The sequence below is a fragment of the Haliaeetus leucocephalus genome, unplaced genomic scaffold (genome assembly GCF_000737465.1).
Source record: "Haliaeetus leucocephalus isolate CR32 unplaced genomic scaffold, Haliaeetus_leucocephalus-4.0 Scaffold646, whole genome shotgun sequence".
Lineage (NCBI taxonomy): Eukaryota > Metazoa > Chordata > Aves > Accipitriformes > Accipitridae > Haliaeetus > Haliaeetus leucocephalus.
In genome coordinates this window covers 3,921,580-3,948,323 of record NW_010973082.1, presented here as the reverse complement: position 1 = coordinate 3,948,323, position 26,744 = coordinate 3,921,580, and the positions used below count along the sequence as shown (strand labels likewise).

The window sequence follows — 26,744 nt, the reverse complement described above, 5'->3', positions numbered from 1 at the left end:
ACCAATGTGTTGCAGGTTCCTTAAAAGAGGGAACTTTCACGCTTTGTGAAGCTCTCAAATGGGAGAAAATTTATTGTATGTTTGACTTTTTTCTCCATGATTCTGAGCTACAAATTGCTTTTCAGTGAGAGAAAGCATTTGCTAACCAAGGAATCTCCCTGCTCTTCTAGGTTGCCTTTTTTCTTTACAACGGAGTGGTATTAGACAGATTTGTGCTGCAAGTCAGCCATCCCTTATACCTGAAGAACGCATTACTTTACCATCCTCAGCTCCGTGCTCAGGCTTGGAGGTACCTAACCTACATATTCATGCATGCAGGGTGAGTACTTAGAAACCACAGAGATTCTCCACAGTTCAGGTTTCCCAGAGAGAGGGAGGAGGTGGAAGTGACAGAATTGGCTCTGAAATAAAATTTAAAAAATCAATTCTAAATTGCATATAAAAGTCTGAAGCTGTTGTGGAGTGTTGGGCAATGAGGGGCAAACCTTCGCAGCTCTCTGAAGGGAGGTGGCAACATAAGGAACTTGACAGATGCTGCTCTTCTCCCCAGCAGTGTTGGGACCGCACCTTCCTCTTATTGCACACTTTCCAGTGTGTGCTTCCTAAAACTCACCAGATTGAAGCCCAGTGTCCCTCTAGAGGAGCTGTGCAAGTATTTAAAAACTACATGGTGTATTCTTGCTAGACTTCCTAGCTGAGGTTGGAAAAGTCAATTAAATTCCCTGTGCCTATGGTATGTCATCACTTAGTAGCATTGTCCCTTCTGTAGGGACCGAGATAATGCCTAGAAGCCTGAGTCAAGACTGAACTCCCATTTTGTACACACTGTACAAACACCAGTGTTCCTGCAGACCTGACAATCTCAACTGGCCAGATGGACAGAGAATGGTCCATCTAACACAAAATGCAAAATGATGGTGCACAGTAAAATGAATCCTCCTTCATTCCATGGGAGGTATGTAGCAGACTTGGGAAGAGAATACAAGCTGTGGGGATTCTAACTCTGTGCTTCTCAACTGTGCTAGTCCTCCCAAGATTAAAAGAGACTTAATTGTGTGATGTTTGTGATGCCATGGTGATGAGTGTCACAGGAAAGTTCATCCCTGTACAAAACAGTCTACCCCCTCTGAGTAGTTTCTCAGATCATTATCTTCACACATTCCTGGCAGATAATTGCAATTTTCTTTAATTCTGTCATTGAAAAATCACAGCAACGGGCTTTTTAGCAGTAGTTTATAGTTTGAAACTGGATAAAGACCCTTTGTTCTTAAATAGAAAGCCTATATTCCCATCAATCAGTGTTCTCCTATGAAAGGCCAGAAAGATCAAGCTGATCTTTTCCTTTTTCTATGTCTCTGATGGAAGACATGCTGATGTCTCTTCTCTGCCATGGAATAACTGCCTTGGTGTGTAATTGCCCTTGAGCACAAGATTTGCCCCAGATCTCTGGATAAAAATCATAGGACAGAACAAACTCCACCCAAGGGGACAGTAGGAAAAAATTTATAGATGAAACTTCCTAATATGGCAACATCTGTACTCTGCATCCTAAATCCCTCCAAAAAGTCCATTGTATATAGGTTTCAGTCTGCAAGTGGAGACTATTGGGCTTAGACGTGAGGCTGGTGATGTAAAATGAGAATTGGAAATTTCCATCACTGAGGACGTGGGGAAAACTGGGCTTGTAAAAGTTGTAAAACTTGATTTTAACTTAGCTAATTTGTATCTGGCTTTTCTTCTGGTGGTGGCAATGTTCTACTATATCACATATGTAACTGCAGGTTGCTTTGGGATACATTTGAAGAGAAGCACCTGCACAAGGACAATTTTTGCAGCATTCAGATGTCTTCCTCTATTACCTGTGGCATGCTTTCCTACCTTGTGCAAGGTCACCCTTCCCTGTAGCAGGCAGTGCCCTGGTGATCTTCACACTTACTGGCTGAAAAATAGCTTAGTTTTTTTTCACATCTGTGGCTGGCTCAGAGGTGAACAGTGGGGAAGGTGGTGTGCAGGAGACTCATTGTTTTTGTGATGGATTTCAAGTTCTTTAGCTATGTAGCCTTCAAAACAATGGAGAGTCCTGCTGGAACAATAAACCCCATGATTTATCTGCAGTATCTGGAGTTAGGCTAAATGTTCATTTATTGCTAACCGGTGTGTTAAGCTCCTTTCATATCAGGAGAACAGATAAATCTTGGAAAGGTAATAACGTTTCTTAGTGGAAGCCCATCATTCTCCTCTCATTTTCAAATGAGAGGCTAACACAATGCCATGGGGTCTATTGTTATCCTGCTTCCAGCTGAGACTTTAAAATGGTAATGTGGACTGCTCCTTAATTTAGTGCACTCGGTCTGTTTTTTTGAAGAGCAAGTGACAGCCGGAAGATGTCCGAGAAGACAGCAGTTGCTAAGGCTTGGCTGGCTGTGCCTCTAGAAAGATGCCAAAAATGCACGGGTTGTGTGTTGGTCCTGATGGAGGGAGCTTTGTCAAGGGCTGAAAAGGCAGGCAAAGTTGTAAATTCTGCCCTTCTGCTTTCATGGAAAGCAGACGTTGATTATCTGGGGCCCACGCATTTGTAACACTGCCATAACTAATGACTTGCATTGATGCTCAGTCCCATTTGTTTGGTCCCAGGGAAGGAGAAAGTCTTTAATAAATCAATGAAATTGTCATTTCAAGAATGACGCATTCAGCACTGGCAAAGGGTAATTATATTTTATGGGTGCTTATTGACTGTGGAGCCTTCAAAGCTGCTAGCATGATGGGGAGGAGAAGTGAATGGGATTGCTCCTGGAAAGTCTTTTAAGAACAGCTGTGAATCAGAGCAGTCACTTTAGAGTCTAGGATAAACTTTGCCGAGCTCTAACAAAAGCTTCCTTTGAAAAATAAGACCCAGTGCTTTGTGTGAAAATGTCAGGTGCCAGCTCATGACGTTGACTCTCTGCCAGCCAAAGCTTCTTTCCTCCCCTCTGTAAAAGGGCACTTGGATGCTTTGACTCTTCTGTGATCTCAGTTTGACCTTTGCTGGTTGTTCCTAATGTAGTTCCTAACTTCTGTGAAGATGCAGGATCAGAACGAATGCCAGAATATGCCTATGCCCAGTGGCTTTAAAAGTTTTGAGCAAAGTAATAAAAAAACTCAGTTACATGCAGCAGTTTCCCATGATGACAAATTGCAGTGCTGAATGTTTTGTGCAGAAGAGAAATTTATCCTTGGAGAGAAATTCAATGGAAACAAACCTATTAAGATATCTGGAAAGGACTGTTTCCGGCAGTATAATTTGTAGCAGTTTTTTCCAGTCCAACTTTAAATTCTCATTTATGAGACTGTTATGTCATTACTGCATCTCACCATCAGCGGTTTTTGCTGATGTATATGGCAGATTGCTATGGTAACATGAAGAAAGACCAAAACAGTGAAAATGCACATAACTTAAACCAAAGATTGCTAGTGGCTGTCTGTGAGCAATCCTTTTCTTGTATAAAATAGGATGTAGATTTCCAATGCATTAGCTACTTTGCACTCTTTCCTCCCAAAGATGTTAGCCTTCTGCGTTAAGGGTACCACTGTGTCATTTAGGTCCACCTGCTTTGTAAGCAGACTCAGGCACTCTTCATACAGAAAACAGTATACCCCTGGGTCCAGCAGGATGTGGCTGTTCAGCAAGGTTGCAGTCCTGTGAGCCCAGGGTAAATCTCAGACACTAGCACAGTGTTGAGAAGGACCCTGTTCAGCGGCCTGGTGCTGTTGTTACCTCACTGAAAGATCCTGCAGATGGCAAAGGCAAGGGTAAATATTTGTACAGAGCTTTGAAAAGTAGCAAGACAGTTTTGTTAAGTACTATTGATTAAAGCAACAAAGAACTTGCTTTGAAACTATTGATTCAGCACAGGAGAAAACTGCTGCACTGGAGTCTTTACCAAATACGCCCATGTTAGCTGTCACACTCTGCCTCTAGGCTGCAAGTGGTCCTGCACGATGTGCGCAGTGGGGTTTTCTACAAGACTAGTCTAAGCCCAGCTTTTCCCATTGTGCTCAGCAGGAGTTTTGCTATTGACTGTAATGGGAACAAGGGTAGGTGAACAGGGAGCTCATACGCTTTGTGTCTCACTGGGCACCTAACCACAGATAAAAATGCCCTCTGCTTCCCATTCTGACCATGATCACATTGAAGCAGGCACAGCAGAAAAGTGTGAGGGTCAGATAGCACTAACAGTAAAGTGGCATTATGTGTCACAAGGAAACAGCAACTGTCTTAGCACTGCTTGGCTTACCTTGCTCTTGACTTAATATCTGTTCCCCATCATGGCAGTGTAATATGTGCAGGGAAAGGCTGTATCATTAGGAGGGGAGAAGAGAGGAGCAGGTCAAATTTCAGGCTTCTGTTCCAGGCTCTGCTGCCATCTTGCTGCTTTTTTGGACAAGTCATTTAACTTCTTCAAACAAACAAGACAAAACAAACAAAAAAAGAAAACAAACAAACAAAACAAAGATAAAAAGAAAAAAAAACCTCACTAAGAACCAAACATGCTGTGAGGCCTTTGGCTGAAAGGACCTGGGTGGATGTGAAAAAGATAATGAGCAGCAAGGAGGGAAGAAGCATCGTAGCTCTCAGTCTGATTTTTTTCAGGAACCATTGTTTTTCCCAGTGTTACAGTCTACTTTCATGAAGCAGGTGCTATTTGATTTCCTTTCCAAGATATCTCTGTCTCAAGTGTAGAGAAGGGAGACAAAGACTTAGAAAAGAGGACAACTGTTGTTTCTCCTTGCCGCAGGATAGAACACCTTGGACTCAATGTTGTCCTTCAGCTCTTGGTTGGGATTCCCCTGGAAATGGTGCATGGAGCTGCGAGGATCAGTTTTGTGTACGTTGCTGGAGTTGTGGCAGGTAGGTGACACCTCTGGATGCCCCAGATGGAGAAGCATCTGAAAATGGTCTGTGCTGACTTTTGTGTAGTAGAAATGTTTTGTGACATCTGGATGTAGGAGAAGAGCAGTCACTGATCTTCTGTGCGTTGAAATTATTCTGGAGGGTAGAAGTGAGAAATATGCTACAACTTGACATCCGATTCTAACTAGCCATAGGCTCTGTGTTTAGGAGACCTGCTAGAAAAAGCACCAACAACCTGTTACTTTAAAATAGCCTTGCTTTAGATGGCCTTCCTGAATGTGGCAGTCATGCTGTTCCTTTCCTCATGTCCCATAGAGGCTTAGAAGAAAGGTGGCATCACAGGCATCCCTGCGTGAAGAGTCTTTTTTTTTTTTTCCAGGTCCTGTGCCAGTTCTTCCTCCATTTGTCCTGCGCTGTCTGCTTTCTATAGCCTGAGTAAGCAAGAAGTATTTGGTTGTAGGTTGTGAGCAGTGCACAGGAATCTGGAAATTCATTTCATCATGAAGCCATGGGGTTTAATTGATTTTTAGTTTGGGTTGTATTGCTTTTATTTATGTTTGGCTTTCCAGCAGTTCGGAGGTGATGGAAGTTAGCTGACAGTAGATCAACATCTAATTAAAACAGGGGGAAAGTGTGAGAACAGCCAAGGGCTTCACAGTGGAACTCAGACAGCGGTTGACTGCCTTAGTTCAAGATTTATGGGGATTTTTTTTTTCCAGCTACATAATTTTATTTTTTCCATAATGAACAGATAAAGCCTTTGTAAAGTGGGCTGCATTGGGTACCAATAAATCCTACATTCCAGTAGAGAGACTGTGGAAAGCATAATTGGACTAGGACACAGGACTAGGCATGGTACAAACACCATGATATTTAATGAGGAGGAAGGAGTTTGCAGACCAGCTCCACTGTCCCTTGCCTGTTATTTCAATAAGCACTAAAGTAGTCCCCAATCTGCAACTTTGCCAACATAAGCTTTTCTACATAGATCCATCTACCAAACCCTGGGGCTTCATTTATATATGTGTAAATACATATCGTGCATCTGTGCCAGGTAAGTGAAGCAAGTGATCATTGAATCTGCTGCAACTGAGCCCAGTTGAGCATTGCGAGTTGCCATCTGCCTCTCAGATTCCTGTGGCCATGGCCTTGCTGGCAGGGTCTGCAGGGCCAGAGGCAGGTTTTACTTGGGCATTGGGCTGGGCTGAATGCCCAGAGTTCCGGAGGCTTGTAGCCAGTGCCTGAGTGAGGCTCAATAGCCCACCTAGCATTATTGGTTCATTTCTGCTACACAGATGATCCCACTTTTTTTTCTCAGACAAGCTGCCACATCCTTGTAGACTTGCTTTTCACACCTTATGACATATAAATTGTGGAAGAAAGTGCCAAATGGAAAGGGAAAACTTCCCTTCTTAGTGTGGGATGGAACTACAAATGTGACTGGACAGTCTGACACAGAAAAGCATCCCATGATACCCCTTCCCATTTGAGATGTTAGCCAATTATTAAACATGCTTTATTCTTTGCCATGTGCCAGGAGAGAGAGAAAGAGGCATTCTTATGCTGAGGATCTGGTAATATAAAGATAACATAGCTCCTAAAAGGGAATAAACAGTAAAATATAGACATGGGCCACAATGGCCACTCCCTACTTCTATGGGTTTTTTTTCATTTGTCTGGCTTTACTAAGAAGACTTGTTGAGGCTGAGATCAAGAGGCTCAGTGCAGTGTCTGAGGACTTAGCTGCAAGTTCTCATTACTCCTTTCTTAACTTCTCATTAACTTTTTCCTTAATGCCAGTGTTTAAAAGCTGAGAAGTCTCAGGGCCATACAGCGAAGGAGAGAGCTATCAGCAGAGTTGCCTGCTGGAACCTCAGCACTTTCTTGACCCAGAATCAGCTGAGCAATTAGCAAAAAAGTTTGTTAGATTCTGTACTACCGAGGACTCTCTCAAGATTTGCCATTGTGTCTTTTTCCCATTCCTGGTCATCACAAAGATCTTCATTATCTCTGCCTTGTGAGGCCAAGTCTGCCTTTGTCTCTCTGTCTCTTAAATTACTCTTAAAGTTTGCAATGAAAGGAGCTTTGTGCAGATCCAAGCCTCCAATTGAGATAAGGAGATGCAGTGTCTATGTTTGGATGTATTGTTATTAGTGGTGGCTTTATGTGATTGACCTGTCATTTTGCTCGCTTGTGTTTACTGCCTCCATCCAGGTTATTTTTAGCTAGTTTTACTCTGACGTTTTATAAGTAACAGGCTGTGCTTTGATCAGAGGCCTGTGCTAAGTTACAAGTCCTCAGTTCCTTCTCACTGTGCAAATATTTGTCTTGCCAGTATGGGAGCTACTTCTATTTTATCTTCAGGTGAGGAACAAGACACAGACATTTGTCTGTCTCCTGCTTCCTTGTTATTTTAATCAGAGTGTAAGTGCCTTTTTGCAGGTTTGAAGGTACGTTGCTGCCTTGCTTGGCTTCTTTTAAAGTAGGTGCAGAAGAATCAATCAGTCACTGTCTTGGTAGTTCTACAGGACTGAGTTAGCTTCACAAGTCAATTGATTCCCCGCCCCCCCTTCTCTTTGTCAGTTTATTACTGACCTGCAGCAATTAGCACAAAACAGGCAGTAGCAGGGATGTAGGTTAGGAGAGAGTGTGTTTATTTGGCTGGCAATTGTCACAAACCCTTGTTCTTTCTCCCAGGGTCCCTGGCAGTGTCAGTAGCTGATATGACTGCACCTGTGGTGGGCTCCTCTGGAGGCGTGTATGCTCTTGTCTCAGCTCACTTGGCCAATATAGTCATGGTGAGTACCAGAATGACCGTCTAACCTCTTTGGAAGTGAGCCAGGTCTGGTGGCACAATGGGATTGGAAATAGGGCCTGACCCAGCTGTTGGTCAGTCAGAGCTTGCCCCAGTTAAGAGTCTTGTCTCAGTAGTATGGTCCTGGAATGGAAATATTACACTGCAGCTGGTAGCTTGGTACCCTGATGACTGGCAGCTTGCCAGGAGAAGCCAAAGATGCTGGTAATCCAAGACTTATCAGTGTACTCCAGGCTATCAGCATTCCTTGCAAGGGCTGACAAATATTTGGAAAAGAAGGAGCTGTCTGGCTCTGCAGAATTTGCAGACCTGTTTCTGTCTGCATGTGCCATGTAATGTTAGTGGGTACCTAAGGAAATTTAGTATTTGGTGGATTTGTGTGCAGAATATCCCTGATCTCCATTTGTAAAACCCAGACTGAAGCTGAACCCTGGGCATACTAGTGATGCATCTTTTTGCCGTTTCACCTAATGAAATGCTTTACAAAGGTCAGTAAGAACCAGCATCGTCATTCCTCTAAGACCTGGAAACAGGAGCTCATCCAAGGTCCTCAGCTAGGTGGTGGCAAAGCTCAGCATATCTGCCTGTGTGACTCCTAAGCTGACCACTGGGCAAAATGGCTTTGCTGAGAGAGGATTCGTGTGTGGTGGTACAGCGTTGCATGTCTGTCCTGTACCAGCAATGTCAGAGCAGAATAACCATAAAAATGATGGTAATGTGTCCTCCCCTGGCTCTGAGTGGGAAAATAATGTGGGTTGGCTGCAGTAGAGACAGAAGGTCTGTTATATGGGTGCTGGAAAACATGTGCGTGTGTGGTGGTACTTGTGTCAAGCCTAAAAGAAAACCTTGTATTTAATGCTTGTGTGCAGCGAAGTCCACAGGCTCCAGCTGCAGCCCACAACAGTGCCGCTCCAGGCGGCCTTTGTAGCAGCTGGGAGCAGGGAAAGGGAGTGATTTCCTGAGCAGAATAGGTCTCCTTTGCTGTCTTCAAGTTTTTTGGAGCATGAATGAGCTGGGGGCTGTTGTCCGAATTAGGACAGTTGAGTGGCTGGCAGAGAGACAGGGAGTGGAGGAGAGGGGCTACCCCTATACCACAAGGTTTCTACGGGGGAAATGCCTCCTTATATAAAGTTATTTTCAGTATGATTTGTGTTCCCTGCCACTGGGCCAGCAGAAGCAGGAGGGACTTTCCTCTGTCTCACAGGGTGGTAATGCAGACTCAGGGTTTTTTCACACTGAGATTCAGAGGGGGTCATTTGAGGAAATTTTGGGTTGCTTTAGAGGAAGAGGCTCTGCCAGAGGTGTGTGGAGAGTATTCACCAGTTACCTTCCCAGACTTCTTAAAACATTGCAAAGTGGCCTGTCACTTCACTACTCATTGGCCTCCTCCAAATCTATTTAGCAATTGCTACCTTAGCATCTACATTTCTCCATTATCTGCTACCTCTCTTCTCGTCTGAAATTACTTTTACTGCCTTTCCCATTCTGGTGGAGTTTTTTTTGCTTTTCTTGCCCCCTCTTCTGTGTCTCTGCTCACTTAGTATCTAGATGTGATGCTCCCGCATGCTGAAAGACATGTTGGCCATTTGTCGGTAAAACACAGTCTTGGGCAGGTGCTTTGAGCGTGCTAGGAAGAGGAGGGACCGTTGCAGGGAGGGTCTCTTGAATCTTCTGTTCCCTTGTGCCTCCTGGTAACCAAAGGAAATGAAAACATTCCTGCTTGTAAAAATAAATATTCTTGGAATTAAATACATAAAATAACCAATGGGAGAAGTAATAAAGCATGTCACCCTAAGGAAAAGAGTAAGGAGAGGAATTCAAAACAGCTACATGGAAATGAAAACTGAAGGAAGCAGCACAGTATTAATCAGCATGAGTTCAGAGCCTTCTGACTGGGTTAGGTGTCTCTGTGGAGAGACAAAATGAGTTACTTATTTTGTAGAGATTGCATTTTTGCAGTCACAGAAGTGATTTACAGACAGATTGCAAATAAAACTTGAATGTATGTTATATGTATTGCAGAATATTTCTTCAGCAGGCTGTAAAGTCACTGAGTGCCATGAAACTTAGGCTGAAGAGTTTAAAAAGAGGGTTTTTTTATTCCTTCAGTGTGATGAACAGGGAGTTTTCCACAAGAAACCTGGCTCGCTTGGTATCTCATACTGCTTTCAACAGGCAAAATTTCATTTAGTCACTTAATAATAATAATAGTGTTGTCATACATCTGAGTCCCCCAGAACATGATCTCTTTTTCTGCTTGGAAATTTTGTGCAAGTGGAAAAGGAGGAATTTAAACATTTCTCCCAGGATTTCTGACTATCATTCGGAGATTCTTATTCCACTATATTGATTAATGACCAAGCCTGAAGACAGAGGAGGCCAAATCCAGGCTTTCTTGGCACTCTTTCCTTGGTATACTTTTACTGAGGTCTTTATTATTTGTGTGTTCTCTGCTGAAGGTCTAGGTTGCAGAATTTCAGGGAGCATGAGGTACAGGCAGTAGCACTGGAAAAGCACAGTAGGGCTTGAATGCACCGAGAAATTGCCTAACAGGTGACAGTGTTGGGACTCCAAGTGAATCATGATGAGCTGTGTGATGTTAACCAGAATGATGCTTATGTTGAATGCTAGGTACTACTTAACATAATTTTATTTGATGTGTCCTAATACAACAGGGTTTTGCAGGGTAGGTAAATTCAAATATTTTCAGAAGTCGGAATTTAAGGTGAAACATCACACTAACATGTTAAAAATTAGCCAGTCTGAAGAACAGAGAATGGCAAGGCCAGCCAAGGACCATGCCACACCAGCTGGATTTCAGGCAAAGAAAGCCAGTAAGACTGCCAGGCAAAGAAGTTATGGACTGTCCATAACTTGGACATGACTGCAGTATATCCTTTTTGGTGTTGTCTCTGGGATTGACAGATCTGTGTTTGGTGTTGTGCGTGGAAAGTCCAGGTGGCTAAGGCAATGAAAGGGGTTTGTTTCAAGGATTGGTTGTCCTTGGTGCTCTTCCAGTGTAGATCTGAGTGTAAAATCCCTCCAGCTTTGCAAGCACCATCACTTTGTTTTCCTTCTCTCTTTTCCAGAACTGGTCAGGAATGAAGTGCCAATTCAAACTGCTGCGCATGGCTGTTGCCTTGATCTGTAGTAAGTATCATGCAATACTTGGCACCACGCAATCCTGTTTTGTTTGCCCTTGTCATAACAGTTCATGCTGATTCAGAGAGTTTTGACTTTGCAGCAGTTTTGGTAGGAACTTGCAGCTGGATCTTCTAGCAGCAGAAGCCACATCGCTCTCAAATGCAGATTTTGGCTTTCAACACAAACATTTGTAAATGAGGATTATTTGTTAGCCAACATCTGTAGCTTGTAGCATTTGTGAAGATCTGGGACTTAAATGTCTCATCTTTGAATTAGCAAGCAAGCAATGCTTTAGCAATGATAATACTTAGGTTTCCTAGAGCGCTTCCTATCTGGGATGGCAACAGCATTATACACACATTAATGAATTATCTTCCAGCCATATCCCTAGGGTGGCATGATACGGGAAACTAAGCTGTGTATTTGTCAGAGACAATTGTCTTCGAAGTCCAATTAATTTCTTTTATGGTTTTGGTATAAATTTTGGAACGCAAATATTCCCTCACCTATCTACACTCCCATGAACCCAGACCACTTACCAACCACTGGGGACACCTCATGTCTATGCACCGCAACACTTACACAGCCATGGCTTTCCAGCTTCCTTATGCTTCCCATACAAGGCAGTTTCTCCCTCCGCATCTCTTCAGGGATGCAGCACTGCCTACAAGGTGGACTTAAGAATGGATAGACCTAGACAGTTAATTTCTTTTTCCTTCTTTGTTCCAGTGAGCTTTGAATTTGGAAGAGCCGTGTGGCTGCGATTCCACCCCTCCGCTTACCCACCATGCCCACACCCCAGCTTCATGGCTCATCTGGGAGGGGTGATGGTTGGAATCACCCTTGGTGTCATCATCCTGAGGAACTATGAGCAGAGACTCCAAGACCAGACTTTATGGTGGATCTTCCTTTCTATTTATGTCATTTTTGTCTTGTTTGCCATCTTCTGGAACATTTTTGCCTACAGCCTGTTGGATCTAAAGCTACCTCCCCCTCCTTGAAAACATGGGACAAAAAACTTGAGAGTGGAAGTCATCTGTCAGCTATGTTAAATGAATGAAGATGGAGCATCTATTTTTATATTTAACTTAGGGGAGGATGATTCTTTTGAACACAGCTGTGTGCTGGAGGAGATGCTTGAAGATCTCACAAAAGAATGGGCTGATCAGTTTGTTCACAAATCTAGCAGGTACTGTAATACTGGCTGGCCTGGACCCTGCAGCTTCTCCACTGCCAGGGCTCCTGTTGGGCAGCTTGTACCTGGGCACTTATCACTTGGTTTGTTAGCACACATCAATATTTTGTATGAGATATTTGTATTTTCCAGGTCAGTGCTGGAATTATGGCCAGTTGTTGAATGAATCTCCTCAATGTTACTGAACACTAAAAGGGAAAAAGAGCAGACATTTACTAATTAGAGACTCGCATGGTACTCACAAGGCAGCTTGGGTTTGGTTTCTATGGACACATCTGACTGTTCAGCCATACCAGTGCCACTGTCTAATTACTTGAATGGTTCCTAAGATATTTTAGCCTACGGTGAAACCTGTCTTATGCACCTTTCAAAGGAATCAGCAGAACTTGATCACCCAAAGTGATGGAGACTGGTCTTCAACTACAGGTCAAATGAAAATTGCACTATAAACCTTGGGAACTCTTAGAGTGTTGTGGACACCCAACCAGAGGTGACTTTTACTGTGCATGTTTCACTTGATTTTAATTTTTTTTTTTTTTCCCCCCAGCCTGCTGTGGCTAGAGGGTGTGGCTGGGGTCTCTTTTTTGAAGGATGGAGAAAAGGAGGGCAAATGTTCAATTGTGTTTTTATCAGCTGACAATCAAGTGCTGTTTTTTTCTCACTTCATTTCTGGCCACATAGATCTAACACCTGGCCTGCAGTGAGCTCCTAGCAAGGATCTGAACTCTTCCAGCAGGTTCTTATTAGAAAAGTGGGAGAGAATCACCTATAGCAGCGCAGGGCAGGAACTATCTAGTCTTCACAGCCATACAGTCCATCTGGGGCCAAATCTGTCCACTGAAGTCAGTGGAGTTAAATCAGGTTGTGTGTAGCACTGGTTTCCCACTGAAATGGAAGGTGTGTTACTGTGTTACAGTGATCATTGTGAAACAGATAAAACTGTTTTTAAAGTGACTGCTAAGTTTTGAGGATGCCTTTTCCTGGGGCAATGGATGTTCTGGGGGCTGCAGAAACAGTTAGTTGCAATGATGCCTTTTTCTCTAACATTAGTCAAGCCCAGGTTTTGGCAATCTGTAACTGCTCTGCAGCACAGTCCATACAGTTGCCTGCACAGACCTGAAGACCAGACTGGAACATCCATAGCACAAGCAGCGCTTATAGGTACACTTCTCTGTAAGGTGCTTTTGTTATTTTGCTTCTCACTTTAGAGAGCTGCCAAACTACAGTCCAGGAATGTGGATGCCCTCCTTTTCTCTCCCCTTTACCCCCCTAGTTTGATGGCCTGGATAAAGCAGCCATAGGAGTCTCTCTAGACTAGCTCCTTTCTTCATTTTTCCTAGCTGCATACTGGCGCCCATGCACCAGCCACCAGAGCCTTCCACAGCACATCTAATGGGCACTGTAGCAGTCGGGTTTGCTCTGTAGCAAAATGTCTCTGTATCGTGGGCTTTATTGTCTCAGCTGTGTAACAGGTGCTGCCAGATGATACCACAAACTGGTAGGAGTCTGTCATTCTAGAGGGGACATTCATGGGTGCTTATCAGCTGCCCCCTTCTTTGCCTCTTATGGGAAAAATCTCCCTGGTCTGGAAGGGTGAAGTTCTGCTCCCACAGTATGCACCAGTGAAAATCCTGTTGCCTCAGGGAAAGGGAGAGGGGAGAAAATAAGTGTTTCTACAGCCTGGAATAAGCCTTACCTGCAAAAGAAACGATTTTTGCCACCTTTGTGCGCAGGAATGGGATCTCTGAGGGCAGCTGCGCCTTTGTTGTTCTGTATGGCTAGTACATTGCTCATGGGCCGTCAGATCAAGGAACAAGAGGAAGGGTTAAGGATCAGAGCTCTGGTCATTTTGGAAAAGGGGATTGGTTCCCCATGCCATTTTACCTCTGCAATTTTGGTCTAGATCAAAGCAGTCATGAGAGTTTACATGCATCGTTTCAGGTGCTGACGCAGTGAGTTTCGTAGCAGTGGAGATCATCTCCCTGGGAAGCAGCAGGCAAGCAGGAGAGCGGGGAGCTAGGAGAATACTGACAGAAGCATGGTTAACACGTAAGGAGGACATTCCTTTCCTCACTTATCGCTAAGCCTTTCTGATTACAGATGCCTTTAAAACAGAGGTGAGCAGAAATGGGAATTCTCCTGGAAGTTTTAGGAAAAATTTGAAAATTTTGTTTAAAAATTTCAATCACGACAAAACCCAGATTATTTTGCCTATAATTTACAAGAGTACAATATGCACTGATTGACTTCTATTTTTGGTTTCTCAACTGAAAGCTACTTAATACCCATCAGTTTCTCCTCAGGAAAGGTTTCTGTGCCTGCCAGTGATGTGCTCTGGGGTGAAACAGCAAGCTACAAGTTCAAGGGCCGCCACTTTCTTCATCAGCCTGACCCTGGCTAACATATCTTTGCCTCTGCTCAGGAGTAGGAGGGAGCTGAACAGAATAATCCAGGCACCCTTCTTTTGTCCTTTATGTATAGATGAACATAGTTTACATGAACTGGTTGAAAACAGCTCTGAGGTTGAGCTTATGACCTGTTCTTTTAAATTGTTGTTCATCTTTCTGACTTCATTCTGTGTCCCCATACCCTGTCACTTGAGCAAGTCTACAAGCAACCCTGGGGATCAGAAAGGCCAGACTTTAAAGCAGTACTAGATTTATTGTGGGTGAAGAGATGAAACCTTCTCACATTCCTGCTCATCAGAGCTGAAATCTCTCCCCATACATAGAGCAGGTTGTACACGGAGCCTGTTGTCTGGTAAGAATCTATCAGCTCATGGAGTCAGGAGCAGCTCAAAGTGCTTAAGCTTTTATAATTTTATTTTTTTAAATCATTAAAATTACACTGTGAAAACTTGTTATGTTTTTACAGAGTATCAGGAAATCTAGTTATGTTATTTTCTAATGCATCCAGGAGTGCCACAGTGCTGCAGCACCAGAGAGCTAATAGCAACCAGGCTTTTCTTTTACCTCCAGATGTCCTTGAAACTGCTGGCTTACGTTGGAGATATAATATTCTCCATCCTGCTCATTTGTGGTTCTTAATTGTCACAGTCAGTAACATGTTCCTGAAGGAGCTGTCCACTGAGGGACTGGTTTTGGTGATTTGTTTTGGTTTTATTTCAGCTGCTGCCAGGATTTTACAAATTTGAACAGTGCACATTAGAGGAGGTTATTTTTTGCTTGTGTCCTTGAGTGAGGACACACCACCTAGAACAAAAAAAGCCGTTTCTGTCCTGGACTTCCTATTTAGTAAGTATATTGCAGCACTGGTTCAGTGAGGATGGGTGTAGGGAGTAGTCATGCAGACTGGGCTGATTGTAGAGCCCCTTCAGGGACACCTGCCAGCAGCATGGTGACAGCACGGATGGGATCCAGCCCTGAGCCTCTTGCTGATCCCTCATCCCAGAGGAGAGATACAAGAAGTGGCTCAGACAGCCGTGGGGAGGAAGAAGGAGGAGGAAACCAGGTAGATTAAAGTCCATGGGGCTTGCAGATTGCACCTTTTATTCCTAGATGCTTGGAGACAGGTAGAGATTAATTTTGCACACATCAGTAATATAGGAAGGAGGAGTGGGAGGGTTGTAATGGAGTGATGGGAGAGGAGGTTACCAGGACCAATCTCTGAGTGAGGTGTAGAGGAGCTGTAAAAATGCTGATGAATTCACTTTTGCTAAGTTCTTAAGACAACAGCTCATATCACTTTTTCCCCATCAGTCGATGAGGAATCTTAGCACTTAGGTGGCATACTGTGATTCTTCACTACTTGCTCCTTTAGCAGTAGGAAGTATTTTATCAAAGGGGAAGGGGGAGGCCAGAGAAATTATTGTTGTCTGAGGTTGCTGGACTAGAAATAAAGCTCAGGGTTTCTGTGTCCCAAGACCTCGCTCCTTCTGATGGATCGTACTGCCCATATGTTTTAAATCAGATTAGATCAATTTGAACTGGGGTATGAAGGATGGAGTCTGACACATTTAGAGCTGGTACTAAAATAACAGCTATCTGCTGACCTCACAAGACAGCTACTGTTTTGTGCCAATATTTAGTCTCACAGGATCGTGGGTAGGACTTTCACACATACTTCAGTGAGTAAAGAGCTCAAAGTCTATCTGTTTACATAGACTCAAGCTCAGCTCAATTGCTTTGGAAACCCCATCCACTGGCTTTACCTGAAGTGGAACTGGAGAATATGGATGCAGTTCAACACCAGCAGCCTCTGGAGGCAAACTGGGATCTAGAGAACAAAGGCCAGCACCTCTGGGGTTTTAGCCTCTGAATATTGCCGCTGTTCTGTCTCTTTTATAGTAGTGGCTGCTCCACAGTGCTCTGTGATACGACTCAAAAATTCCTTCTGCAATCACTGATGCTGAGAGCTGTTTATAAAGGAAAACAGTGCATTTTGTAGCTCTATACAGAAAGAATCACACATAAGACCGAAACCAAGCATGTTTAAAGGTAAATGTATTTTTAATGTCACCATTAATCATTGGCTTTTAATTGGAAAAAGCTTTCTAATGTGGTATTTCTGAAATGCCAGTAGTAGTACAGAAAATCTATGTTTCAGGGTACTTTACAACACAGAGCACAAAATATTCCCTAAGTCTGATTTAAGTAGCAAAAGTACCTTAATCTTCAGTGAGCTTAATAGATACGTTAGTCACTGACTGTCTCCTGACTCCCCCACAGTGTCTGTTTGGTTTGCAAATAAAGCTAGATTTATGCAGCTTTTCTTTTGCTTACACTACTAATGCTAACAACACATCTAAGTGTTAAACACAAAGCACTAAACAATGTAATTTTCTGCCTTAAAATATTGAACAAATGATACTTTCCCGTTAAGGGCTAGTAAAACAAAATGATATTTGCAAGGTAAGATGCTATGGTATGTTTCCAAATATTTTTGTATTGTGTACATTCTGTATATTTTTGTTGTAACAATATTATTTGAGCGCAGAATCCATTAAATTTTTTTTGTTGGCAGTTTTTTTTTTTGTTTTCTGTTTCTGTTTTTTTTTTTTTAATAAAATTGAGCTGTTCTATATCACATGCCAAAAAACCAACCAAAAAACCCCCTTTCAGTTTTGTAAGTTTGTCTACAGTTAACACAGTACTTAACAAAAGAGCAATTAATGTTGAGCTCTGCAATGTAATCTTTTCACAATGACATTGATAACTCATTTTTATGTCTCTCTAAAAGTGTCTGCCTAAAAGATAAAGAAGAGAGTGAACTGCTGCTTTATTACTCTCTGAGATATAACAAGGATGCAGAACTGCCTTGGGACTTGTATTGAAATTCAGGCCTTGTCCCACCATTTGACAACTGACACTTTAGTGCAGCAGTGACCTCAGAACTGCGTGGAAGTTGATGACCAAGTACATTAGACTGTTTAAAATTTTTTTACTGGGGTGGAGGGTTGTTCGTTTTTAACATCAGTCTCTACTGAATGTCTTAAAATCTTAGAGCCAACACATCCTTGTCTCTTGAATCAACAGTGGGAACAACATATCTAGGAAGTTCTGCAGCAAACCCCCAACTCATTTAGTTGTTTTGAGATAAAACTAGAATAAAAATCCTTCCACCAATGTGGAAGGGGAAGGCAAATTTTGAAAAATATTTTGTGGTTTTGTTGGGAAACACTGAGTTAAAACATAACTTAAAGAAATGAAGATGTAACTAGCAGCAGTTCCTGTCAGATTTGTTACTCCTAAGGGGAGGCAAATCACTGCTACCGTATGTGGGACTCGGCTCTTGCTGTTGGTTTTCTGCACTTAAGTGAGCTTTCCGAGACACATAAATCTCTTCATTCATTAGTTGACGACTTTCAGCAAGAAGGTAAGGTGGGGTTTGTCGGTTTTTGTCAGTTAATACAGGAAGTGATACTGTCTGCTAGCACTATACATTTTTCTTGTTGGCTAAAATAATTTTAGAAAGGCAAACTGAAGGACAGAAATATTGCCAGTTCCAGTGTATCTGTCACAGAGAAGGAGCCAAAAGCTGGCAGCCTTGGTACTCAGCTTTGATCACACAAACTCATAAAACTCATTAGCATTTTATTCCCATTGCTCCAATCATATTCCTTATAGTAAGCATTGCTCATAAGTGTTGGAAAGAGAAATACTAATTGGTTTATATGATATTTCTTTTGGGGGTAAAGAGGGGGGAAACCAAAAAAAACAAACCAAACCTTTATCTTTCAAACTGCAAGAAGTCTGTAGCAGTTAAATCTAAACTTGCATTCTTAACATAGGCCTGGGGGATTTTGTGTTTGGAGGTTGGGTGTGTGTGTTTGTTTGTTTATTTGTTTTTTTGGTTGGTTTGGGTTTTGGTTGTGTTTTTTTTTTTTCCCAAAAGGGTTTTAAATCAGACCCTTAAAACTACAGTAAAAATCTTTCAGGTTTGCAGATTAAGTGCATATCTCAGCATCTTCTGACCTTTTGTGTGCTTCATCCTGAGCTTTGAATAGCTGATTGCTGGCGGAAGTTAAGCGTGTAATACTCTCCAGGCATTCATGCAGCCGAACCAGCTGCTTCTGCATTATTTATTATGCTTTTGTTTAATTTTCTTTAGTTTTGTTTTTTAAAATAGAATTTATAATGGAAAGATGCCAGTAAAACCTGTAAATTCATGAACTAACAGGGTGTATTTCTGTGTGTATGTGTCTTTGTGTGTGTACTTCTGAGCATCTTGAGTTTAGTAGTTAGGTAACCGAATGGCAAAGGCACTGCAAAGCTGGCAGAAGCAAGATGAAGTTAAAACAAAGGCTGCAGAAAGCAAGAAGTTATGTTTTTCATGTAAGCCACCTTTAGTGCAGGGAAAATTCAGGAAAAGGAACTTGCAATAGAAAAAGCTATGACTGAAGCTGTCCACATGTAACAGAGTACAAATTCAGTAGGACTGATACTGAACAATGCATTACCTTGGAGAAGAGAGGCCCAACAAGACTAAGCAAGGTTTTACAGTTAAGGTTAAAAATATCTGGATTTTTAGGAGTGATTTATGGTAATTTACCTAGCAAACAAAACTACTTAAATGAGCATAGTACATGTCATGGGATAATAGGGTAATCCAGGTTATAAGGCACTTCATACCACTTCAGCCATTTTATTCTTGAAAACTTCCAGGGACGCAGGCTAGGCAAAGCAATTGTGAGCACATCTCAGGAAAGGTCTATCACCACCCGCACTGCTGTGCCTGGGCCTGACCTACTCTTTGTAAATATTAAGGCCAGCACACAGAACACCTGGCCCTATGAGTCTCCAGCCCAACATCTCCACCCAGCTGCAGGCACAAGGAACAGGACAGGACTACTGCAATGATTTCTTACACTCCTACCAGATCACAGCTACCTGTTAATTCACATTCCACTTCCTTTTTTTTTTTTTGCCTCCTGATCAGGCAAAATACTAAACTTAGTCAAAAATGTACAAGAGCAACCATGAGTGACATGTTTTATTAAGAGGTGCTGCTTTACTCAGTCACGAATATTCTGAAGGAAAACATTGTGACCTCTCAGAGCTCCTGCAAATGACAGAATAAGGAGTTTGTTTACTTTCAAACTACTTTTATGTTCTTCTCTGACCTGCCCATGTACATTACATATCACCTCAGCTGTCAGTATGACACTTGCACACTCCTGCACATAACACTAGCAGCTCCTCTGCATTGTGTGAATAAAGGGTTTTAAACAGGAGACATCAAGGACAACACTAACTTGTAATTTAATGTAAGCACACTATTAAGGATTCAAATGTGTTTTATTGTAAACCTTATTATAGGTTCAACACAGTGGTGTTACAGGAAAGCATTCAACTTTTATCATCACAGTATACAGCACTGGCAGAACAGTCCAACTTAACGGCATTAGTAAGACTTAGTTACTGTTTCAGGGAGAGTTGTTCAAATGCCCTGGGTCAAGTGTTCAAACAAGACCCTCTGCTGCAAAGGAAAGCAACAGGGAGTTTTGCTGGTATCGGGTTTGCAGAGCTAGTCCTTGTTTATGATGTGGTCACTCAGAGGGCTCATGAGTTTTGATTCCAGCTGTAGCCAAAGATTTTCTTCAATTATTCTGCTGTCTAAATGTCCTATGGTGTGGGTAAGAATTCATTGCTGAATGTTTTAAAAAGTCTGAATAATTAACTTGGGAACTAAGTTTACTTCAATTTCTGAAGAAGTTTTTATTAATTTAAAGTTAATATTTAATCTGTAAAAGTTTCAGGTTTAATTCTCCATGGACATACCATTATTTACAGTTATGCAAAACAGGTACTAAGAACACACAAAGAAGGTCTTGATCACAACACAAACTAATTAAGAAGGGAATTCATCAGATAGCCTGGGAATTTAACATGTCTGTCCGGTGTATGTATGCATACATACAAGCACATACAAACTGATTCCTAAAACTCTGTTCAATCTTAAGGCAGTTCTGTTTCATACCAATTAACAACTTGTTTATCTAGTAACAGCAGAACAAACTGCCACTTTGAAAGCAGAATGTGGAAACTAGCTACAGACTTATTACCAATGTTCTCTTATATAAACATAAACAAATATGATTTACTGATTTACTCTGACTTACGCAGATGTTTGTGCTTCTTTATGTATTAAAACAAAAGTAACCAGATCTTAATGATTAGACATGATCATTTTAAAGATATTTAAAATATTTAAAACACTGAAATGCTTGCCAGGTAAGGGATTTGTTTGGTTTTGGGTTTTTTTTTTTGTGCAATGACTGTAAAAAACAAATGTCATGATTTCCTCAGAAAAGGAGCAAGTAATTTGGAGAATCTGGTAAGCACTGAAAACTATGCAGGAGTTTGTCTGATCCAATATTTACACATTAAAAAAAGCTCATACTGGTTTCTCTAAAAAAGAGAAAAGGCAGATGAAACTGCAACTTAGGTTTGACTTAGGCAATCCTTTTAAATATAAATTAAAAATCCTGCAATAGTGAAACTAAGCTGCACAGAAGAAATTAATGATTTATACAATACCCTCAAATGAGTACAGAATAGTTAAGATAATTTTAAGCTACTGATGTTTCTCTCATGAATTCCTCAAGGACGGTCACTACATTTCTGGCTTCTGGCATTTCTGCATGTTCTACTTTAACAATCTTCAAGAGGATGTCTCCACTGCCACAATTCTTTAGAAACATGTAACACTTGAACAAGGCATAGTGGTTCATTTCAGCCTGGCGGATAAACCTCTTCAGGTTGTTAATGTCTTGTATAGCCTGGGAAAAGAGTGACAGAGCATTTTCTTATCCTTCTGCACGGAAAGAAAACATATTATTGTGTGGAAAAGTGAAGGAATAGCAGGAGAAACAAAACCATTTCCAATAGGAATTTTATATTACTATTCAAGAGTAATGTAAGAATTGAGTACTGTCTTTGATACATATTACCACTGTTACTGTCATGATGCAAAATCTGTGGACACCACAACTTGATCATGTCCAAACCTGTATCAAGAGTTCCCCTCTTCTATTACGACAGATCACCTAAGAAGTGTTAACTACTGAATCCATGTTACCAATTACACGACACTGTGTGTGCACAGCTCAAATTAACAGTATTTTAAGATAAAAGAAAAAAAGTGGGGTTTATTTTAAATACAAGAAAATGCCTTTGGAGTACTCACTGAAGAATCTTTCACACTACTTTACATTCTGGTCTTGTCAGCTACAGTAAGCCAGTCCCCAACTTAAACTTCAGAGTTAATCAGTTAATGACATATAGGCATCATAAATAACCTAAAAGTTTTCTTTGCTGCAGAAAGAGTATTTGCTCCCTCAGTAACCCTGATGTCTTCTCCAAGTCTTTAATATATATGAACAGGTACCTTCAATTTAAAGTTTTCCAAAATCTGCCGGAAGAGAAATGGATTTCCACCTTCAGCACCATTCACAAAAGCATGCATCCAGTCCTCACAGAATCTGTTGCTTCCTGTTACGTGTTCAGGAACACAGAAAAGAGATGAGAAAAAGTAAATGAGCTCAACATAACTATATAGCTGCATTCACCTGGTTTAATCACTCTCAACAACACCTGATAATAGTATACCTGGGCCAGGAAATAAGTCTTAAGAAAAACAATACATGTGGAGAAGAAAAGCAAACATAGCTAGAGTTATTACAGGCAATTCTGTCCTGAACGTTGAATCCCTTTTCACAACATTTGTCAAAAATACAACAGGAAAAAAAAGTTTTGCAGCTTCCCTGAAGCGTATGAGTCATAGTTTCATGGTCCACAAACTAAATGCACATGGATTTTATTATCAACCATTTTCAAACCAGAGTTCCAGTGCATATGGTAAAACAAACTACTCCGCTACCTCATAGGAAAACAGGTGTTCTAGTTTCCAGCCAGAATCCAAACTGGACATGAACCTATGAGCTTCTGAGTATCCTCAACTACCTCTAATGTCCACAACTCTCAGCAGCTGAGGGATACAAGTAACATGAAGAAGTATTCACAGCTGTAATCTCACCTGCATTATGCAACTGAGGCTGAGGTCCACTACAGTCTATAATCATTGACTTGTGCTGTTCCTCAGTCATGGCAATACACAAGGAGGTCATTGTGCCTTCCTGAACGAGTCCTTGGAGGCTGGCAGCTGCCAGAAACCTGACACAAAAAGCTCTTGTGAACTGCTTGCTTCTTTACAATTCCCGAACAGCAAGAACAGGAGGCTGTCATACACAAAAGCCAAGTTATTCACAGGTTCCTTGGTCTCAAAGTATCTTTACCTGCTAATGTCTTTTTCTGTTCTTTCATCTGCGTTTTTTACTTCCACAGGAGTATAACTCAAAGCCTTAAAACAAACACACACACACAAAAAAAGAAAAAAGCTAGATGCAACTTTGATATTACTTCTGTTGGTATACTGCAGTCACTAGCAATATATACATAATGCGGTACTTGAAAAATTGTTCTTTTCACAGGAAAAGTAGAAGCTAAGGGAATACTCCCTATTATAGTCATTGCAGCTGATTTTGCATTCAGAAGAAATACAGCACTTATACTCTATTAGCTACGCCATCCAAAGCCTCCTCAAACTCAGGAACTAGAGCTAGGATTAATTTCTTTTCTGTTTCCAGTGAATTACATGAGGCACATACAGAATATAACATCCCTTTTGGTTCAGAGGAATTATAGAAGGGATAGCATTCTCATGCTGTTTCTTATTTTTCATTCTAATATCTACTTGGACACTGCTATGTAATTTAAAATTAGTTAACTATAAAAACTGATAGAAGAAATTGCTATGTGCTACCTTAGCAATAAAGCAGGGAAAAAGTACTTGCCCTGAATTTAAAAGAAAAAAAAAAAAAAAAAAAAAAAAAGAGAGAGAGAGAGAGAGAGAAGAAAAAAAAAGTTGTTCCTCATTTATTCCTGGCTGGGAAAGCAAATGCAAGAAACATTTTAAACACGTTGGAGTCACTGAGATTCCTTCTGAACCTTTTTCAGTTATCCACTTTGAAATACACTTACAGCATGTAACAAAAAGGCGAGTTTCTCCTGGAAGAGCTGTACTACTCTCTGAATAGGGCATATGGCATTCTCAAACCAGCTTCTGAAGTAGGGGTTAACATGGGTCTCCAAGGTTTTTTGCTGTAACAAGTTGAAACATTAAAACTTTAACTACAAATTAGATTTCTACACAAATAGAAGCCTCTTAATAATCTATTCAACCTAAGATATTTGGATGTCAGAGCCTTCTTAGTTTCAAACCACAGTAAACTGAGTTTGACGTTTAAAGCCACACTTTATGAGCAATGAAGGGCTTCACATTTCAAGGGACAGAACTGTAATATTATGGTACATACTGAACAAAGACCATGCATGCAACAGCACACAGGATGAGAGAGAGACTTAAAATGCAGTTTGCATTAGAAAAATTGTAACAAGAAAAACACTAAAAATCCTTCCTTAACATTCAGAAGTGGTAAGAATCCAGGTGGACATTGATAACTTTCCTGTAGACCATTACCTTTTATTAGTCATTCTTCTCTCTGAATCTAACTGCAAGTAACCTTTAAGATATTTATAACTGGCACAAAAAAGTCCCCCCCCCTTTTTTTTTCCTTTTGAGTTGTGTATGGTTGATCGCACTTCAGACATTCACTGTCACTACAGTGAATCAAGTATCTCTCTCAGTGTTTCATACTAGTACTTAAAACACCTAATTTGTCTCTACAGACTAAACCTTCCAGATTGTCTTAGTAATCAATTTGCATCAATAGTAATTTTTACCACTTACAAAAAAAAAGTTGGGCCTTACCTCCAAATCAAGGTTTATCTTCAGACTTTGAATGTATCTGTCCAGCTCAAGTCTGAAAGTATCTTCTTAAGGAAAATAAGATGCATCACTTAAGACCTGCATGTTTCCCTTTCAGTATATGGCTGTTATTGACATTTCCCGTTATTGGAAGGTGTGCACAAACGAGATGTTTTCCAGTAGGAAACGGACAAAATGAGAACACAATTTTTACATCATGTCCCTCTCCACACAGATAAAGAAAGTTAAAGGTAAGGATATAGTTCCAGACCTTTCTCTGAGCCACCTAAGAAACAAACAACGTATTCTGGAGCATTGTTGGTGTCCGATTCCACTGTTGCCATTTCTAGAAGATTTTCTTGTTGGAAACGACAGTAATAACAACCAACTCTATATTCTGGTATGCTATGCAGAAAAAAAAAGAATTATTTTGTTACAGATACATCACAATAAGTAAGTGCAAAAAGCAGACATACATGATTTCTGTAAATAATTTTCACCCGCTAGCACTTCTCTTTTTTTCCCCCTGTGGTGCAATCAGAGTAGTTTCAAAGGAAATAGTCATAAACACATGTAGTATTTTTTAAATATTCAAATGTTAAATTATTTACTACAATATTTTTCTCAAAGCTACCTAGAAAAAGAGGGAAGTGTAATTGCATAAAGCAATTATTAACAGCAGCAACAGACTGAGAACACGGAATCGGGATTAAACCTAATGCAGCAGCAGATGGCAAGATGTGCAATGCTGCCAATGTTTCTTACAGTTTCTCATTCACAAATAATTGTTAAAATTTACCTCAGCCCCACTGACGCTACATTCCCCATTCCTTCAAACAGGGCTCCTTTAGTAAGACGCTTAACGATAAAACTGCGCAATTCAGTCTCTGCTTCAGCTGGTAAGTTAGTGTCCAGCAAGGAGAGGCTTTAAAAAACAAGAAGAAATTGTTAGCAAAAAGCAAACATTATTGTTTTGTTTCTCTGAACAAGGGCAGAACCACCTGCTTCTAGAAGGGGGACCACTGTGATCTCTCTCTGGCTTACAGCTAACTTGCCCTGTGACTTCTGGCCCATCAGAAATGCATTCAGGAGTTGTGGTGTCAGCTGATGCTGAACTGCTCACCAGCTACTAAAAAGTCACTGCCCCTCTTTGTTCTTATGTTTCCCTAGTTGTAATACACAGCAACAACTCCATTACAGAGCTTGTGGAAAAGTAAGATGTCCATTCAAAATTGTTTAATAAATTTTAATTATCTGTTGTCTACGTGAAGACCTAAGTCAATACAGAAAAGTCTAACAGCAAAGAAAAGACAGTTCAAACTCAAAGATGATAGCTTACATTTAATACATTATTTGAGCTCTGTAGTTGTGTCCATTCCCCAGGTATTCCAGAAAAAGCACCAGGGGGCTTCAGTATGCGTTCACAGAGGTTTCTGCTTTGAAGGGACTTCAATGTACTTGCTTACTAGTCACCTAACAGTAATACAGCAAAGACTTCAAAATGGGGTGTTATGGATGATTATACTGTTCTGCAGATTGGCTTTACCTGAAGTCTTCGCTGGAGGGTGTCTCTGCCGCCGCACTGCTGGGACTGCCATTCCCACTGTCTGCTCCCTGCCGTGAGGATCTGAAAATCAAGCCGTTATGATTGATTTTACAGCCTTAACGCACAGAACAGGGAAAAGGGACTGCAGCAGGGAAAGGTATGGCCTGAGGGTTTTAACGCAGGAGCAGGGAATCGGGACATTATGGGAGGAAAAAGAGCTCTTCGGGGAGGGGGGGGGGAGAATAAAGCGAATTCAAGCAACTGGGAACTGACAAGGCCTGGAAACGGCCTCTCCAGCGCGCACCCCCCTCGCCAGGCCTCGGCGGCGGCGGCGAGCGGCCCCCTCACCTGCAGCTCCGGTAACCGTAGAGGCTGTGGTAGGTGCTGCCGTGCCGCTCCGGCCGCCGCTCCTCACCCCCACCGCCGCCCTCCTCGCTGCTCTCCAGCTCCCGCTCGTCGCCGTCCGGCAGCGCCGGCAACATCCCGTCCCAACCCGCCGCCGCGGACCCGCCCGCTCCGGGTCCTGCGTTCGCCGCTCCCCGCCCCGGAGGCAGAGGAGGCCGGCGGGAGGGCGGGCGTACCGCGGGGGGCTGCGCTAAAGCTTCTCCCCCCGCGCCGGGTGGGTGTACGCCAGCCCGCGGGCAGGCAGCGCCTAGCCGAGGGCTCGTTGCGGGGCGGCTGAGGTGCAGCAGAGCCCACCTAGAGCCGTAGCGGACCGTGCCGCCGGCTTTTAAAGGGCCTACTCCGCTTCCGAAATACTTTTTTTTTCCCCCTGTTAAAACAGCACATTTGTTAGCTCAGCCTCGTAACAGGCAAGCCCTGCGGGCCGGGGAGCTGGCTCTCGCTCCCAGCCTGCGGCTCTAGG

The 26,744-nt window shown here is 41.9% G+C and overlaps 2 protein-coding genes across 4 annotated transcripts in view; one reads left to right on the top strand and one right to left on the bottom strand.

Annotated features, from left to right (window-relative positions):
- RHBDL3 (rhomboid, veinlet-like 3 (Drosophila)) overlaps positions 1-11,851 on the top strand; it is a 64,940-nt gene extending 53,089 nt beyond the window's left edge. Inside the window, exons 4-8 of the mRNA XM_010578740.1 lie at positions 171-319; positions 4,776-4,888; positions 7,589-7,689; positions 10,796-10,856; positions 11,580-11,851. Coding sequence (XP_010577042.1) covers positions 171-319; positions 4,776-4,888; positions 7,589-7,689; positions 10,796-10,856; positions 11,580-11,851 — 696 coding nt within the window. The remainder of the gene's footprint in view (positions 1-170; positions 320-4,775; positions 4,889-7,588; positions 7,690-10,795; positions 10,857-11,579) is intronic.
- A 7,360-nt stretch (positions 11,852-19,211) lies between these two features.
- On the bottom strand, positions 19,212-26,361 carry LOC104838735 (chromosome unknown open reading frame, human C17orf75). 3 transcript variants are annotated; one of them, XM_010578650.1, is made up of 11 exons: positions 26,228-26,361; positions 25,880-25,960; positions 25,133-25,258; positions 24,595-24,738; positions 24,337-24,394; positions 23,547-23,666; positions 22,802-22,866; positions 22,543-22,679; positions 21,895-21,998; positions 21,045-21,286; positions 19,212-20,154 (listed from the first exon to the last, which is right to left on the bottom strand). In XM_010578650.1, the coding sequence occupies exons 1-10, from the start codon at positions 26,359-26,361 to the stop codon at positions 21,077-21,079; spliced, it is 1,179 nt and encodes a 392-aa protein (XP_010576952.1). In that variant the 3' UTR covers positions 19,212-20,154; positions 21,045-21,076. The 3 variants fall into 3 exon arrangements, with proteins under 3 accessions (XP_010576952.1, XP_010576953.1, XP_010576951.1); XM_010578651.1 differs by having other exon boundaries at positions 21,059-21,286; XM_010578649.1 differs by having other exon boundaries at positions 19,212-21,286.
- Between the last annotated feature and the right edge of the window lie 383 nt (positions 26,362-26,744).